The sequence below is a fragment of the Sprattus sprattus genome (assembly GCF_963457725.1).
Source record: "Sprattus sprattus genome assembly, chromosome: 6".
NCBI classification, from domain to species: Eukaryota; Metazoa; Chordata; class Actinopteri; order Clupeiformes; family Clupeidae; genus Sprattus; species Sprattus sprattus.
Window position 1 is genome coordinate 4,721,892 of NC_137925.1, and position 18,946 is coordinate 4,740,837.

An 18,946-nucleotide genomic window follows, 5' to 3' on the forward strand; every position below is an offset into this window, starting at 1 on the left:
TCCTGAGTTGAACCTTCTACAGTCCTAACGCTGCAGTACTTTCTGTGAAAAACCCAATTGGTAATTCAGTATGACATTATTTTCAATCATGTATTGGTACAAACTGCTTTACCACATGACAGCACGGTAAACAATGACTGCTGACAAGCTAAAAAAAAAAAAAAAAAAAAAAATCAATGCAAATGTAAACACCTTCATTCCCCACCACTCTCACCCGCTACATGAAAGAAATTTAACTGAGAGATTCTCATTCTCCTTTCTCATAATCAATTTATAGTCCAGTTCTAATGCCAAACATTTTTGTTCCATCCTTAACTGTATTCTCTGACACTGACCTCATATTTCAGTTGAGAAATACCCTATGAAGCCAGGTTTCAGACATGTCTGGGAATCTGATGTTAGGAGACCCTGTGGAGGACTTGTGGGGGTGGGGTGTGTGTGTGTAACTACAAGCATCCTACCCGGCCTGCTGTGGTCAGACTTACATCTCTTTCAGTCCCTGTAGCCCACAACCTTCCAGCCGCACGCTGAAGACGGGGTTCACGTGAACAACGCTGGCCTTACTTGTCCTATCCCAGTTGCCAAGCAGCCTGGAGCGCAACAAAGAGGGAAAAGAAACAAGCATGGAAATGGCCGGCTTCCAAAGACCAGCAGCTTCGGGCTCGAGCCACCCCGACCATTAAACAAACACCAAGCAGCTCCTGCCCTGCCAAGCACAGGTCTGCCAATCACAGCTCAATGATGGTTGTCACAGCACAGCACAGCACAGCACAGCACAGTACAGCACAGTACAGTACAGCACAGCACAGCACAGCACAGCACAGTACAGCACAGCACAGTACAGCACAGCACAGCACAGCACAGCACAGCACAGCACAGCACAGCACAGCACAGCACAGCACAGCACAGCACAGTACAGCACAGCACAGCACAGCACAGCACAGCACAGCACAGCACAGCACAGCACAGCACAGCACAGCACAGCACAGCACAGCACAACACAGCACACTCACAGCACAGCACACATTCTATCCCAGATTTATTAAACTCAGCACACAACCTGGCCCAACACACGTGGCAGCAGGATTGCACAACAAACTATCCATAGCTCTGCACAATCTACAGCAAAACCATGCACAGACCGGCAGAACCGGCCAGAGTCTGGCAAAACCTATACACTACTTGTCAAGGTTCTTCTTGGGGATTGAACCCGAGATGCTGGGTTTGGGGAACCAGCGCTTAACCCAGTGGGCTACAGACAGGACCCAGTTGCAGGATGTCGTTTGGAGTTTAGTTTCCTTTTATTTTCAAAAAACACAAGATACCTCCACAGGAGAAACTTGCAAAAAGGCAAAAGAACAGCAAAAAGGGCAAAAAGCATCAACTAAATAATATACTAAATGTAGACAATGTCACAAAGACAAGAAGCAGCTTGAGAGCTGCAGCAAGACTACGTGCTTGAGAGCACAACCAAAAACGCATGGGGACAAAAAACAATCCAACGACCAGAGCAAGAGCAGGGAAACTAGCCAGGTATTTAACTCCTGGCTAATTGTGACAATGTAACACAGGGCACATAATGGGACACAGGTGAGGGCACACAACGAGAAACAAAGGCACATGTGAACACAAACATAAAGTAAAATGTCCTTTTGGCCACTAGATGCTGTCAATGTGCCAAATTACGGCAATCGCCGCCCAAAGTCCTGACAGAACCCCCCCTCTAAGGGTCGGCTTCCAGACGACCCAAAGAAAACTCAAAAAGTCCATACCGGGTGGGTGGAGGGGGTCCAGGGTAAGGAGCCAGGACGGCGGGGACTCAGCAGGGTCAGAGTGTCTGGTGGGCGGCCGGGCGGGCGTTCAAGCAAGGGCAAAGTGTCTGGTGGGCGGCCGTGCAGGCGTCCACATCGAGGCAGTGTGTCTGGTGGGCGGCCGTGCGGGCGTCCACATCGAGGCAGTGTGTCTGGTGGGCGACCGTGCGGGCGTCCACATCGAGGCAGTGTGTCTGGTGGGCGGCCGTGCGGGCGTCCACATCGAGGCAGTGTGTCTGGTGGGCGGCCGTGCGGGCGTCCACATCGAGGCAGTGTGTCTGGTGGACGGCCGTGCGGGCGTCCACATCGAGGCAGTGTGTCTGGTGGACGGCCGTGCGGGCGTCCACATCGAGGCAGTGTGTCTGGTGGCCGGCCGGGCGGATGGCCACAGCGAGGCAGAGTCTTGTCGGGTGGACGACCAGGACGAGGCAAACGGTCTGGCAGGCGACTGGAAGCCTTGATGGAGCTGAGGAGACCAAGATGCCTCTCCTTGGCCAGGAACTGGAAGACCCCGTCAGAGGATGAGGTCAGGGTTGTAGCACCTGCGGTGGCTGGGGTTGCAGGACCAGTCGCTGGGGTTGCAGGACCAGTGGCTGGGGTTGAAGGACCAGTGGCTGGGGTTGAAGGACCAGTGGCTGGGGTTGACGGACCAGTGGCTGGGGTTGACGGACCAGTGGCTGGGGTTGAAGGACCAGTGGCTGGGGTTGACGGACCAGTGGCTGGGGTTGACGGACCAGTGGCTGGGGTTGAAGGACTAGTGGCTGGGGTTGACGGACCAGTGGCTGGGGTTGACGGACCAGTCGCTGGGGTTGACGGACCAGTGGCTGGGGTTGACGGACCAGTCGCTGGGGTTGACGGACCAGTCGCTGGGGTTGACGGACCAGTGGCTGGGGTTGCAGGACCAGTCGCTGGGGTTGACGGACCAGTGGCTGGGGTTGACGGACCAGTCGCTGGGGTTGACGGACCAGTGGCTGGGGTTGACGGACCAGTCGCTGGGGTTGACGGACCAGTGGCTGGGGTTGACGGACCAGTCGCTGGGGTTGACGGACCAGTCGCTGGGGTTGACGGACCAGTGGCTGGGGTTGCAGGACCAGTCGCTGGGGTTGACGGACCAGTGGCTGGGGTTGACGGACCAGTCGCTGGGGTTGACGGACCAGTGGCTGGGGTTGACGGACCAGTCGCTGGGGTTGACGGACCAGTCGCTGGGGTTGACGGACCAGTGGCTGGGGTTGCAGGACCAGTGGCTGGGGTTGCCTCGGCACCGGGACAGCCAGGTTCACCGGGGCTGGCAGCACTGGATACTGGGACTGTGGAACCTAGGACAGTGGAGACTGGGGTAAGGGTGCCTGGGACGGGACCAGGAGCGCCTGGGGCGGTCCCAGCACATGGACTGCCTGGTTCACTTGGGCTGACGGCATTCGGGCTGTCTGGTTCTCTTGGGCTGGCCGCATCGGGGCTGCCTGGTTCGCTCGGGCTGGCAGCAGTCGGGCTGCCTGGTTCGCCCGGGCTGGCAGCAGTCGGGCTGCCTTGTTCGCTCGGGCTGGCGGCATCGGGGCTGCCTTTTTCACCGGGGCTGGCGGCATCGGGGCTGCCTTCTTCACCGGGGCTGGCGGCATCGGGGCTGCCTTCTTCGCCGGGGCTGGCGGCATCGGGGGGGCCTTCTTCGCCGGGGCTGGCGGCATCGGGGCTGCCTTCTTCCCCGGGGCTGGCGGCATCGGGGGTGCCTTCTTCGCCGGGACTGCCTTCTTCGCCGGGGCTTGGTCCACTGGGACTGGGGGCCTCTAGAGCTGCTGCATCAAGGCTGGGTGCATCTGGGGCTGCGTCTTCAGGAACGGCAGCAGCCATCATCCGGAGAGCAGGGTTACGGGCAGCATCTCTCTCCAGAGCAGCAGCAATGGCGGCCTCAAAGCTGTCCATTGAAACACGGTCGTAGACCCACAACATCACCGCCTGAAAAGCCCTGAGGCTGGAGCACTCCGGGCCTTGCTTCTGCCACATTGCGGTTGCCAATGCCAAAGCCTTGCCTGAGAGCAGGATTATCATATAGGCAATTCGAGACCGGTCGGAGGAGAGGGTGATGGGCCGGCAGCTGCACTCCAGATTGAACTTGAGGAGAAAACCTCTGCAGCCACCCGGATTGCCATCGTAGGGTGGGAACCGAACTGAAGGTGGTTGGTCCAGTTGTTGTTTCCGATGGTCCAGTTGTTGCTGGTGGCGAGCTAAATCTTCCTGATGGCGGTCGAGATCCTTCTGCCGCTGCACCAAGACCTGCTCGCGCTGACGCAGCGCTTCCATCGCCTGCGCCAACCTCATGTATTCCTGTTGGGCACTACCTGCTGGGTCCATGTTGCTCTGGTCGTTCTGTCAAGGTTCTTCTCGGGGATTGAACCCGAGATGCTGGGTTTGGGGAACCAGCGCTTAACCCAGTGGGCTACAGACAGGACCCAGTTGCAGGATGTCGTTTGGAGTTTAGTTTCCTTTTATTTTCAAAAAACACAAGATACCTCCACAGGAGAAACTTGAAAAAGGCAAAAGAACAGCAAAAAGGGCAAAAAGCATCAACTAAATAATATACTAAATGTAGACAATGTCACAAAGACAAGAAGCAGCTTGAGAGCTGCAGCAAGACTACGTGCTTGAGAGCACAACCAAAAACGCATGGGGACAAAAAACAATCCAACGACCAGAGCAAGAGCAGGGAAACTAGCCAGGTATTTAACTCCTGGCTAATTGTGACAATGTAACACAGGGCACATAATGGGACACAGGTGAGGGCACACAACGAGAAACAGGTGAGGGCACACAACGAGAAACAAAGGCACATGTGGACACAAACATAAAGTAAAATGTCCTTTTGGCCACTAGATGCTGTCAATGTGCCAAATTACGGCAATCGCCGCCCAAAGTCCTGACACTACTGCTGCCCAGCCTTGACTCAACCAGGTCCCTCTTCCCCTCCCAGCAGGCGGGCCAGTAAGGCTCCAGCCACACATCTGTTGGGAGAATGACTCACTTATTTGTTTATGTCATAAATATAGAAATGTGCCTCTCTTGGGCTTCCCACCCTGTATGGACTAAATAGGAAACTGCGTTCCATAATGACAGGTCTTGTGAATGGAAATGCAACACTTTCGCAGGATAAACTGATGTGTTTTGTCTTTGGAGAGCGGACGTTGCCTGTGTTTACAGTGTGGCCGAGGGGGAAGATGACACGAGGGTTCAGGGTTGAGGTTTTCACAGCGATATCTTTATTTGTGAACGTGAGCCAGAAGGATGGTCCGATCACGTCCGCCGTGTCACAAACGTAACACACGTAGGCTCAAGGGAACTCTCTTCCCCGTTGGCTGACCTTTGGACCGTCGTCTGCAAAACAAGACTCCCGTCCGGCGGCAGCAGCACCAATCTAATCACTGGCCCTGCGGTCCCCTTTTTCCAAAGCATCAAAGAGGAATGCTCACTCAATCAACCGGGGTGGCTTTGATTTCACTGGCTGCATTTAATTGTTTAAATGAGAAAAGTACACCATCTCTATTGACTTTGAGACAGACAAACACACTTTCTCTCTCAATCTGTCTGAGGTTTCAGTGGCAGTTCAAATGTGTGTCTGTGTACATATGTATGTATGTTTGTATATGTATGTGTGTTTTCTCCTGATTGTAACAGCTCAGGCCCCAATGCAAATGGGTTTGTCAAGTTATCTCTGCGTTCACACCATGGTTTGGTAAAAAAGAAAAATAATATTTAACAGCAACAGGATCAGATCATAGCTGTCTAGTGCAGGGGGGCAGATAGCACTGGGACATGTCCCCCCCCAGATTCATAGTGACCCAGATCCGTCCCCACCACTCTCCCTACGTAAGGCGACAATCATCAGTAAATAACGTTTAAAATTTTTTTAGTTCCCCCCCCCCAGTTTAAAAATCCCATCTGGACCGCTGGTCTAGTGTGAAAACATAAAGTGTGTAAATATAAAGTTAATACAATCACAAAATGGACTTTTTTTGTTCCAGATCACAATCAGTATGTGACAGTGGGCCAAACACTTCTTCTGAGAACGTCATTTAAATGAAAACGTTTTTTTAAAACCCTGATTTAGTTGTAACAACTGTACCAACTCATTCTCAGCTAACACAACATTGAAGGTCCACCTAACATCCTGAATGTTAGCACGTGTCATGAGGTCTGAACATTTGGATGCAAGTGATCCTGAAGTATCTGCAGCTCCATATATGAAGTGTTTGAGCGAAGAAACATCTGAAATGTGTGGGTGTGTTCTACACTTCATTAGTAAAAGTCATGCATTTTGATACGTTTACTTCCATTTTCCACAACCAAGGAAAAAGAGGACAAAATTCCTTGACATGCCTGACCAATGCTGGTTCTGCAATTTCCCTTTTGGGATCGATAAAGTAACTGATCAATCTATCTACCAAGCCAGGCAGCAATTTCCCTATTTTTAAAATGCCAGTAGGCTATTTAGGGACTGCTTCTACCAGCCGTAACTTCACATAGCAGTGCTAAGACAGACAGTCTTTGTTTAACCAAGCAGTGCTAATTTGAAAGCTATTAAAGAGTCATGTGTTGCCATAGGTAGTCTTTGCCTGTGCCCTAGGATAGCTGGTGTACCAGATCACAGAGATGTCAGGTCTTGCAGTAATGTTCCTATCGAAACTTTAAAAAAAAAAAAAGCCAAGGAAAGACAAACAAGACCACAAAGTGAAAATACACTTTGTGTTATAAACTGCGTGGCCAAATAAGTATAATTGTTCATTTTCAGTGTGGTTATATAAGTGTAATAAACAACTGTTTATAAATGTTAAAACGTACAAGAAGGTAGTCAACATTCTGTCTTCAAAAGATGGAAACAAATATACCACACTGGTTTTCTTCATTTTACATCTTTTACATCGAGTCACTTTGCATGTACTAACGAACAATGCCATTTAATGAGACCACAGTTAAGTCTGATCTTACAATTATGGTTTTCACTGTTACTGTTAAATGTAACTGTTAAAATGTAGATTGTTTTTTACTAGTCTTCTGCAGTACCTGTGACCAATTAGTTCGTTTCTGCTTTTCAAGAACGGGGTAGGTTTACATAGATGTTGACAAGATGGTTTCACGCATGAAATCAGGTTTTAATCTTTCTTTTTTTTAAATTAAAGCAGAGGTATTTTGCCCTTCGAATTATAACCAAACATAAGCCTTATGACGAGGCTAGATTGGTTACATTTTGTGTCTGGCATTCAGATTTCTTGTGGTCATTGTGCAGTTTTGCAACACACTGACTCAAATCAATTATATCCTCTGTCACACCTGTTCCATTTGCAGTTCAAGACCAATGTCTAGCTTCTGCAAGTTGATATTTTTCTCTGGAAGGTTAGGGCATTTGCCTAGCATATCCAACAACACTATATGTAAAGGTGCACACCCCCATGCCCCACTGTAATCTCGTATTACAACACAACCATGGAAAGTGATACTCCTGTAGTTTACTAGAAAGAAAACAGGCCGGGATTACTCTGCTAGTAGATCTCCAGTACAGGTAGTACTCAAGAAAACTATTCCAACTTTAAGGCCATTCTGAGAAATGCATCTTTTTCAGCTTTCAGAGGCCAACTTCTTCAAGTTCTTGCGATGACAGATAATGACTGCAGACAACATGCTATATCACAATTTCGTGAACCCACCACTTTTTAAGTTAAATTATTTCAAAATGTATGAAATACTTTAAGTAGGGGATTTTGCAAAATTATTGTCATACTCAATTTTGACAATGTCACTGACTCCGTTCTCAATAGAGACAGCGCGCGCTTCGCCTCCGGGGACGCTTTGCGCTCATTGGTTAGCCAAGCGACATCCCGTCGACTCGCACTATAAACTCTTCGAGCCCTAGTGAAAAGCGTTAGATCACATCACGGGGTGTGTGGTACGATAACAAAGGTTGTGTCACTTCACAAACATTCACATCCCTATAAATCGAACGGGCACTGATCAATTCTTGAAGTACTTGACGGAAACCTGAATGGAACATTTGTTCGTTCGTGAAGGGATTTAATGGTTTTGGAGAAGAAATAATTTTGCCTCCGTCTCCCAGCCAACAGTAAGTTAAGACCTGTTCAATGTCCTACATTTTTCATCATGATTAAATAATGTTTTAACGCCAATCAGAGCGTTGGTGTTAACATACAGTCGCGGCGATATGTATGGTAACTTAGATTGAATACATGTTTAAGATATATTCCTGAAGTGACTCCTTTGCAACAAAATGACAATGGTGTTGGTACGAGGCTGAGTTCCCGATAACGGTCTCTTTATTTTTCACGAAGACTTGAAATGTATAGCCTACCTTACAAGAGTTGTTTCCTTTTATACGCGTGTTTCCCAAACCATCTCTTAAATGTTACCCTAAGAGAGCCCTTTCTATCAATTTGTGTCATTCAGGTTGGTTTGAATATGTGTCAGATGATTGTGATGGGCATGATTCAGACAGAGGGGCAACCAGAAATACTATGCAAGTCAAAATAAAGTTCCTGAACGAGGAGGCTAGATAAGGGATTAGAAATTAACGGGTAATTAAAGAGGTTTTTTTAAATTTTGATATGAAGCACAAACAAAAACGTTTGTTTTATCTGAAAACGGAGTTTGCGTATAGCTAAGAGTGGTCCAGACCAACCTTACGAAAGTATCCTACAGAAGGTATTAGCTAAGGACATTCTGGGAAACATCTCGAAAAGTGAAGGTACAGTTTAAGGTGTAATTTTCAAATGACGTAGAGCTAGGAAGGCTTCAGGGGCAACGGACTGGAGTAACTACAACGAAGGTCTGATGGGAGATACGCAGGTGCGCCGGGGTTTTATTTGCAGTTCGCCTTGGTTAGGCTACACGGGCATGTTCGCATTATAAACAGATAACAGGGTTGCGGGCTATGGTGCGCCATACTATGTGGACTACAGGCATTGGCATACGCTTTAAATATGTAGAAAGCATATATTGTAATCGCGTTAAAAGCTGAACCATACTATTACAATTACGAGTATTGCATGTATTAATATACATATTTCCCATCGAGTTTTCAGCGAAGTCCATTGTTATTTGATGCACCAGTTTGGTTGTTGCTGTTATTTAAATGTCGTAATATAATACTGGTAAGATTCTGGTCAAGTTGTGTACTCTTCTTCTAAGTGCTGGATAACCAGTCTTGTGATCTGTGTGAGTCTGTGTGTGACAGATAAAGTGGAAGAGACAGAAAGAGTTAACGATCTGAAGTGCTATTTAATTCAAGCTAATTAAATACTTTAGGTATTCATTCACCCTCTACCACCACGACTTAAATGTTGATACTTCTGCTGATTAGCTATGTGTCTACCTTTTAAGATTATTGAGACTTCTGACTTAAGAATTAAACAAATACAATGAATCAGGAAATATCCTACTTTATTTTGATATCATGAAATAAAAATACACCAATCTAAATTGCCCGCATAAAACCATAATTTGCATGAATATGAATTTTGTTTTGTTTCACTTATTTCAGTGGCAAAGTAGTCAAGACATTATTTGAGGAAGACAATAGGGTTTGTCTCTGTCTGGCTTAGTAGACGAATGTTGTGTTTGTGGTTTCTGCAACTGAACCATTCAGTTCCACTTCTGGTAGTTTATCAGGTCAAAGTTCAAGGCAGTGGCACAATAGGGGAACTGCGTCTAGTCCTCAGGCTGTGAGGAGATCAATTGACCAATGCCTCCGGAGAGGACTCAGCAATCAGGGGTCAATTTCTCAGAGCTTTTGACTTTGAGCGGCTGTGATCCCTGTCCTTCTCTCACTCTCTCTTTTAGACAGAACAACCTCATACTAGAGCAATAAAAGGTCTGCCCTTGAGCTTATGAGTTTGTCATTTCAGAATATATTAGGACATAAACACATGCATTTATCCTTTTCAGCTTGGGGATGGGCTTTTGTGTAGAATGCTCTGCTTTTTACAAAACGCATACCAGAGCAATAAAAGGTTTGCCCTAGAGCTTATGAATTTGTCATTTCAGCATATACTAGGACATAAACACTCTAGTGTCCATAAATCTCAGGAAATTGAGTTTCTCTCAAAGAAAGGAGAACAGATTAGCACTTCATTAACTTATGTGTGTGTCATATTTGTGTTTTTTTCCGTTCCACAAAGATCTCGGCCTGTAACGATGATCTCAGATGTTGGAGGGAAATCAAATTAACTTAATGAGCAAAAACAGAAAGAAACTGACAAGAATATATTCCCATTTCCTGTTAAAAAAAAAACTGTTAAAAATTCTGGTAAAAAAAATATGTGCAATCCATCTTAAAGCTTTTGAAGTGGTTCTACAAAAGTCTTGAGTTGTCATCAATCATCCTATGTACCAGAGGCCAGCGGGCAGAGAGGTGCACATATGACTGCGTATGCCCTTGCTGGGAATGTCCCGGGGAACAAACTGCTCTATGTCTTTTCTCTCTTTAAGCTCATTTAAGAACACACATGAGCCCATGGGCTGTTTTACGGCCATACAAAGAGGGACCCATGTTCAGGGAGGGGACGGGGGGTGGGAGAGGAATTAAAACAAGAAAAGTCTCTTTGCTCTGCTTAGAATCCCGATAAATCATTTAACGTCCAGTTCTTCTATGAATGTAGGGCACAGTGGTTCGTGCTCTCAAGTGGTGATATCTCTGAGGTTTTCTGACGCAAGTGCACCGTCTGTTTGGAGAGGTTGTTTATACATATTTGGCAGTCGCAAGATTGATGACCAGAAAGTTGCCACACAGGAAAGAATTAGCTTAGCACTGAAAATTAAATTTAGCGATCAGTAGTTCAATAAATAGGTCAATTATCAATACATTTTTTATACGTAAAGGGGTTTCCTCACTTAAATTCTTTCCTCTGACAGTCTGTGTATTTACACAAAGAAGATTGACATTGTTTTGTTTGAACAGTGTGTGGGCTCACTTTAACTGATTGGCTGGAGGAAGCACCAGCTGCTAAGCATCCTACACTTATGTAACGAAAGATTGGGAGGAACCCCTCATGACCTCGCTCTCTTGCCGGTCCCCTCTCCACGTCTTGAGTAACTGCTCAGCACACTTGAAACCCCTCCAGAGTTTTCCGCTGGCTTTGCCTGACATGTCTGTTTTTGTTCTGCAGGTCACAAGGCAACCAGGATACGGCCACTGAGAGTTGTGCTTCACACAGCCCTCTCCCCTCCTACGTCTGTGTGTGTGTCTGTGTGTGTGTGTGTGTGTGTGTGTGTGTGTGTGTGTGTGTGTGTGTGTGAGAGAGAGAGAGGGAGTGTGTGTGTGATTCCTGGAGAGAGCATGAGGGCCACCGTGCTGGTGATCCTACTTCTGGCAAGTTTGTGTGCTGGGAGTTCACGCTTCTCTCGTGACACGACGCAAGACGACTCTGACCCAGAACCTAGCAATGGAGCAGAGTCCAATTCTGCCATCATCATGGGCAACAGCTCCAATCCCGCGGACCGTCCCATGATGTCACACCCGCCAATGTGCTTGAAGCAAACCGAAATAAGGCATGCATTTAAGTATGTGAACACGGTGGTGTCCTGCATCATCTTTGTGGTGGGAATCATCGGGAACTCTACCCTTCTGCGGATCATCTACAAAAACAAGTGCATGAGAAATGGGCCCAATGTCCTCATTGGGTCCCTGGCCCTGGGGGACCTCCTTTACATACTCATCGCTATCCCCATCAATGTATTTAAGGTGAGTGGAGAGGGCGGTAAAGAAAGGATTGAGAGAGGAAGGGATGGAGGTTTGTGTTATATTGTTATATATCGCCATCAGTATCAATGTTTTTAAGATGGTGGTGGCAGGAATTAAAAAAATAATTAGGGGAGTGAAAGATGGGAGAGGGATGCATGGACATTTAAGCAGAGTTTGTAGCGGGGTAGGATTTAGTAACTGTGGTTTCTTCATGTCACACACTCAGCCACATAAATGTAAATTTAGAAAAACTGCCATGTTCAACAAACACCATCTATCGACCTTGCCCAATTCCAAATGAACTAACAGTTTGTAACATGCTTAAGGGGGACAAATTGGATCTCCTGAGCGTGTGTTTCATAAATAGGCAGTTTTTGGAGCCACGGCCGGATAGTAAGTTCTTGGCTCGTGACCTCCAGTCAGGGAGGGGCTGGATTGGATCGGGGGGGGTGGGTTGGTGCAGCGGTTTGCCTTATCCCTTTCCCTGTCTTTCACTTCTGTTCTCCCTCTTTCTTCCCCTCTCTCTCTGTCTCCCTCCCCCGTCTTCCTCGCTTTCTTGCTCTTTCTCTCTTCCCTTTCTGCTCTCTGTGTTCCCTTATCTCTTCCTCTAATCTTTCCCATGTGACCTGCGTTGTGTAGACACACACACGCACAGCCCTGCTCAGCCCAGCCCAGTGGACTCGAACCTCAGACACAGGAGATGGGCTGGCCAGACCCACACACACACACACACACACACACACACACACACACACACACACACACACACACACACACACACACACACACACACACACACACACACACACACACAGGAGATGGGCTGGCCAGGGTTGGCTGGGTGGCCTGGAGCTGAAGAGCATGTGAGGGGAGCGGGCGCCAGAAAAAATCCTTCCTGGCTCCACAGCACTGTCTATTGTTTCCCATGTGGGTCTTAGTCACAGTTTGCAAACCCGGCAGAGTTGTCCGTCTTCCACAGACAACACGAGGGAACTGGCCTTGTAACCCGGCCAACCGCATTCTTTGTTGGTGTCGGGGGACCCCTCCGATCCTCCAGTGTGTCCATTTTAAAGTCCTGACTCTGGGAATGATTGGCAGGTGTAATTACATGCTCCATCATATGGTACATGTGGTTAGACACAATGATGTGGGGTTCGTTGCTTCGACTGGAAACGATTTCCTTGTTTTCATGCTGGAGGCCTGGAGCCCCTGTTCTGGATTCCTCTAAAAACACTTTTCCTGGACAGCCCTCTTTTTACAAGAGCACTGACAATGTATTTGGTTAGAAATGTAAGCCTGTTTGTGTTGGCCAAGAGAGTGTCTGCCTGGGCTTTGGTAAAATGCCCTCAAAATGGATGTAGTCTGCAAATCCATCCTGCCAAGACATGCTGGCAGTGTTTAAAGATGCTGAAAGCTCCCCTGATGCCACTGCGTTCGGTTTTCGTTTTGCAACGATTGCCTGCATTTCATGCTACTTGAGTTGGACGAGACTTGGACTTAGACACTTTGAGTTTGATGGTAATCCCACATTAGGCAATCAAGAAGTCAGCACCTGCCAGAATTTAATATCCTCTTGGAGTTGATTCTTTAACTTTAACTGTTGTCTTCCCAGCATCACATTAAAAACTCTAAAGCACCTCTCTACTCAAATTGCACTTGATATGCATGCTTTACACAATCAAACATGCAGTAGATCCTGAATAACACCACTCCAGATTGAGTAGAAGTCTACGTATCAACAAATCTAAATTGCCTTGATGGTGAGCACTGACTCAAAGGTAAAAGGTAAAAAATACAAAGCGACAGCGAAAACAAAAATGGCAAAACTTTCTCTGCCAGTTTTTCAGACAGTCCTACGTAGAAAGTATTTCCCTGTTCCACTGCAAATCCACTATGTTAGCCAGGTGCTAGCACCTTTCTCTGTTGTTTTAAGGAATGTGCTTGCTTGTGCAATAACTCCTGTAATAATAAAAGGAAACAAATGGGAAATTAGCTATTTTGACTATACTCAATCACTTCAGTTTTTCTGTTTGTGCACCTCATTAAATCAGAATGGGTCAAGCTGAACCTAACCCAAATAAACGTATGCCTTGCTTCACACCATCTGCAAACGCTCTTACATTTTTTTATTTTACAAAACATCGGACACAGTTTAGTCTGTATCTGAATAGCTAGCTGTCTTTTTAAGTACAGGCTGTTCCCTTCCCACCTGTTCCAACACCCTCCTTTTCTCTGTGCAGTTGCTGGCTGAAGATTGGCCGTTTGGTGTGTATATCTGCAAACTGATGCCCTTCATTCAGAAAGCCTCGGTGGGAATCACCGTCCTTAGTCTCTGCGCTCTCAGCATAGACAGGTGAGTCACCTAAAGCCACAGCTATTATTGTTGGGATATGCCATTCAGATTTCATACAGTTTACAAATACATACACACGTTAGTATTGCTTTCATTGCACAGCGAAGGATGCACAAGACCAGATCATCTCTTGTGTTTGTGGTTCAAGTGTGTTGGTGGGTGATGGGTGTGTTGATAGAGTTGGCTTCAAGCCTAATTTCTGGTCGTCCATATCAGCAGACATGCAGAGCCCTCTGCGTAGCCTGAAGTGAACCTCCAAAAATCTCTAACTATTCGTCGATCATTTCCAGAATCTCAATTTTTCCGGTTCCATTCCCTCATCTAACAGCAAAATTAAATATTTTAAAAGTTAAAATTAAAATATTTACATGTGTGCAGTGCCCCCGGCAATCACATTTTAATTGTAACCGTGGACCAAATAGAAGAATATTTGGCAGAAGAAGTAAGGCAATATGAGCCGAGTTTGAGTGATGTACATTATGTCATCAGAGGGTGTACACGAGGCTCTGTGTGGACGTCCCTGTACCATCCATTTTTTTGTGACTGTGCGGACAAGTCCTCGCTACGCTACAAGGGCACTGACTGACTGCGCAACTCTGGACTCAAAGCAGACTAGAAATTATAACAACAATAACAACGTGATTATGTTGTCCGCAACTCTCCGTGTGCGATCTCTGTGTGCGAGTATAATCAAGGCCTTTAGGGAACACAGTGAAAAGTTAAAGGACTGGATGTTATCTTAACAGCCACACCAAGGAGAAAGTCTCCAACCATGCATTGCATTGAAAAAGACTCAATCAACTAAAACCCACTCAAGTAAATATATTTTTTAAGTTATTATTTCAGCTGCACTTGTTCACAAACAGTTTAGCCTGGGAACGGCTGTGTTATTTAGACTAGAGAATAGACTGGACTAAACTGATTGGATGGACATAGTAGATACAATGGCAAAGACTGGCTTTAAAAAAAAAAAGCTTTGCCAAATGAGCCTCGTTAACTATAAAGACCATTTAGCCTTTGTGTTATATTTACAAGCTAAACTTTAACAGGCCACTGCCAATTAAATATTTGCGCGACACACAAACAGCTGGAGACTCTCTGGAGATTGTCCTCTCAGCACTACACAACTAGAAACGACAGAACCTTATGTAAGTAACCTGAACTGAGCCTGAACGATTCACAGGTACCACGCCGTGACGTCGTGGAGCCGGGTGAAGGGCATGGGGGTGCCGCTGTGGAAAGCAGTGGAGGTGACGTTAATCTGGCTGGGGGCGGTGTTGCTGGCGGTGCCCGAAGCGATGGCCTTCGACATGATGGAGATCTCCTACCGCGGGAGCAAGCTGCGTGTGTGCCTGCTCCACCCCCACCAGACATCACCATTCATGAAGGTAAGGGTTGTTAATTGAAGTTAACAAATTAGTTTGTCTTACTATGCATAGCTGCCCATAGAGGTTACAATGAGGTTACATTTTTTTTTTATTAGAATGGTCAAGATCCAGAGATGTAGTCTGTATGTATCACAGGAATGCTAGCAAGCACTACTGCTGGAATAAAATAACATGTTAGCAGCATGCTGCCAGAAGTTGGATAGAAGCCAAGTTATTTTTTTATCCTTAAAAACTTGAACTCCACTTGAACATCAATGAGCCTAACTGGATAATAACTGTGTATAAAGACAGCATGTTGTAGAGCATTAGAGAGAAATACTGTATTTCTCAACTCCAAGCAAGTAACACTACATTAACTGACCATTTAAATTATGCTCAAACAACCATCACTACTAAAAAAAACAATATTTGTAAAGGGCAAGGACTTCAATTGAATTGAAAATTCCACCAAATCCAACACCCTTTAAAAAATGATTTTATTTCTAGGTTTCTAAGTTCTTTTTTTTCAGACAGCGTCTTTCTCGGCTGAAAAAAACACATTCCCTGTGACTGCCCTGTGGTCTGGTCTTGAGTTAGGTCTGTTATGGAGAGAGTTTGTTGTGCAATTCTTGATGAAAGGTCATGAAAGCTGTGCGTGCTAAATGCTCGAGTACAGAAATCAGGTTTGCCTTATTGGTCATGTCATCGGAGGAGGAATGCCACACTGGGTAAACAACTTTATTTTTAGCACAGAAAAACTTTTTATATTCCTGGACGGGTCAGAGCTGATAGTGGCTGGCCAAACTTCTTAAAAGAAGGCTGAATCATCAATATGCAAAAGATTCCCTATATTAAGACTTAATCGTCAAACCTACCAAACCCAAAATGATAGCACTGTCTAGACTATCAAAGGACGGAGATAAAATCTAAAATGTCATAGAAATGCCTGTTTACCATGGACAGCAGAGATGGAAGATTGAAGATGTTAAAGCATGTGACCTAACCCTGTCATAATTTGGGACATCAGTAAGTCAAGCTAATTGCCCCTTGCAGGCTTAAAGTTACTTCACGTAAAGGATTCTATAACGGGTCACGCTGCACTGTTAATGTCTCCCACACAGAAATATATTGGTATTCACACCAGACATAAAGATATAACAGGTAAGAAGATTTGGAAAATGCTTAGACAACCTCATGTGGGTGAGGAATTAAAGCTATTACTTAATACTAAGACAGCTCTCTCTGTTTCGCTTTAAACCAATAACCTGGGAAAGGTGGCCGTGAATGTGTCGCAAACAAGGCTGATATCCTGTGACGCACTCAGACTATAATGTGGGACTTGTGTTATCGTCCGACAGCCGAGTAGGTCGAGCGTCGACTGCACTGCTGACAACAGGCGGTCAGAATCAAGCGCGGAAAGAATGTGTGTCCCACTTTTCCCACAAAACAGGTTGTCTGGGGAGTGTTACGCTAAACGAATAACTTGACGTTTCTAATCATCACCATGTTGGCACGTTTCTATTCCAGTTCTACCAGGATGTGAAGGACTGGTGGCTGTTTGGCTTCTACTTTTGCCTCCCGCTGGTGTGCACGGGCATCTTCTACACCCTCATGACCTGCGAGATGCTACGACGCAAGAAGGGGATGCGCATCAGCCTGAATGACCACATGAAACAGGTACCACTAAACTTAGGTTCTAAACGTAGGTTCGAGTATTCTTCTTTCTGCAAACTTTTGCAATCAATTGTAAGAGCCAACCAATTTCTCTGATCGGAACACAGGTATGTGTGTGTGTGTGTGTGTGGGGGGGGGGGGGGGGGGGGGTATTGTGACAGCAACTGATGAAGCACTTGGTTAAAGTTGACCTGACTTGAGACTTTAAACCAGTTAGTAAGCGTTAGTGTTCTCACAACCACCTTGTCAGACCTACTATAAGTAAATCTGTTCCCCCGCAGCGCCGTGAGGTGGCTAAAACCGTGTTCTGTCTGGTGGTGATCTTCGCCCTCTGCTGGTTACCTCTCCACCTCAGTCGCATCCTAAAGAAGACCATCTACGACCAGTCTGACCCCAACCGCTGTGAACTGCTCAGGTACAGTGGTTGCACACACGTTAGTGTAACTGTGCCTAAGATGGTTTGCATTGTTAGTCTATTTGTAGTTCGGTATGTATTTTTTCACATATCCCAGCCAAAACTACTTTTTACAATAAGTGACACTTAACAATACCATCCTTGAAATGTAACTTCAGAGTTTACCACGCTAAGATATGAAACGACAAGCATGGTTTCCTTCGGTTTGAACTATGGGGATCAGTCTACAGACAAAAGCATTGTTGAGACTTCTAAATGCCAGTCACTGGTCATGCAGAAAACAAATGATAATGTCATTTCCCTGGATAAAGTCACAGAGTAGGCTTCATCTCACCCACTGTCCCTATCTGTCCCTTTAGCTTCTTGTTAGTGTTGGACTACATTGGCATCAACATGGCCTCCCTAAACTCCTGTATCAACCCAGTGGCGCTCTACTTTGTCAGTGGGAAGTTTAAAAATTGCTTCAAGGTAAGAAGTTTAAAAAAAAAAAAAAAAACACTTCATGTCATGGATTCTACCTAGTGTTCATTTAAAAGATGTGTGTGATTTGTCATGAGTTGCTCATTGTATTTCAGCCAACGTTTTTTTGATGTGATCTGGTTGTAATTTAGTTAATGTATTACAATTTGTATTGCCAATCTTCCAGACATGCCTGTGCTGTTGGTGCCAGAGGAAATCCAGGAATATCTCTCCGACAGACGAGCGAGGCTCTGGAGTCCGCTGGAAGGGTTCGTGCCATGGTAACGGCCTAGACCGGACCAGCTCACGATCAAGCCAGAAATACACCTCCACCTAAGACAGCAATTGGGAGAAAAGTGGCAAGCCAGGTCCGGTCTGATTATGGTTCTTGCCGACAATGCCCATCAACATTCAGTCACTGCACGGACTGAAACAGTGACACTGACTTGCTATTACTCCTCCTTTATACCTGGATATGAAGCAAAAGTCCCGTCAAGGAGGAATACAGTCACAAGCAGACAGAGGAAAGCTCCGGATCAACCAGAGAGAGAGAAAACTGAACAGGATAGGTCCTGCTAATCTGGGCTGTTGGTCACTGCAATGGAGGGAGTATTTATCCATGTAGAAAAAAATATATATTACACCACAAATATGTATATTTTTTAATCATGTGGACTTTTCGATTAACTTACAATGTTTATTTTGGTTTCTGTGGCACCCTGGGCTGTGCTCTCTGGACCTTCAAAGAGAATGGTACCCCAGAAAAAACATCTGTTTGGGGCAAACACAGGCTTCGTTGGGCCCGTCTAAAGGGCCAAACCGGGGAGGGGGGGTTGGGTGGGCAAACACTGTGCGGGACAAGGTGTTATTTAATGATGCATATATGCTGAATATGTACTTGTAAAATTATTATTATGATTCAAAGAGACAGCTGGTATATCTTTTCTACGTAATTTGTAGCAAGTCAAGTTCAGAGGAACACCTGTCTTGACGTCACTTTCATGACGATTTAGTGAGACAAAATGTCATCTCATAAGGAATATAGTAGAAAGACTTTTTGAAGCCACCTCACAATCACAACTTCTACCGTTGCCTGTTTTCAGTATGAGACAGCTAAAGTGAAGTGACCTT

The 18,946-nt window shown here is 46.0% G+C and overlaps 1 protein-coding gene across 1 annotated transcript; it reads left to right on the forward strand.

Moving 5' to 3' along the window:
* The first annotated feature begins 7,779 nt into the window (after positions 1-7,779).
* Positions 7,780-18,633, forward strand: LOC308367394 (endothelin receptor type B-like). The gene is made up of 8 exons (XM_080841298.1): positions 7,780-7,914; positions 10,973-11,547; positions 13,788-13,900; positions 15,084-15,288; positions 16,795-16,944; positions 17,223-17,356; positions 17,716-17,824; positions 18,003-18,633. The coding sequence occupies exons 2-8, from the start codon at positions 11,143-11,145 to the stop codon at positions 18,150-18,152; spliced, it is 1,266 nt and encodes a 421-aa protein (XP_080697424.1). The 5' UTR covers positions 7,780-7,914; positions 10,973-11,142; the 3' UTR covers positions 18,153-18,633.
* Positions 18,634-18,946: the final 313 nt, after the last annotated feature.

Excerpts from the sequence above, each read along its gene's own strand:
- LOC308367394 (XM_080841298.1), top strand. The coding sequence starts at position 11,143 with ATGAGGGCCACCGTGCTGGTGATCCTACTTCTGGCAAGTTTGTGTGCT. Across the intron at positions 11,548-13,787 it reads TCCCCATCAATGTATTTAAG|TTGCTGGCTGAAGATTGGCC; the intron begins GTGAGTGGAGAG and ends TTCTCTGTGCAG. Across the intron at positions 17,825-18,002 it reads AGTTTAAAAATTGCTTCAAG|ACATGCCTGTGCTGTTGGTG; the intron begins GTAAGAAGTTTA and ends CCAATCTTCCAG.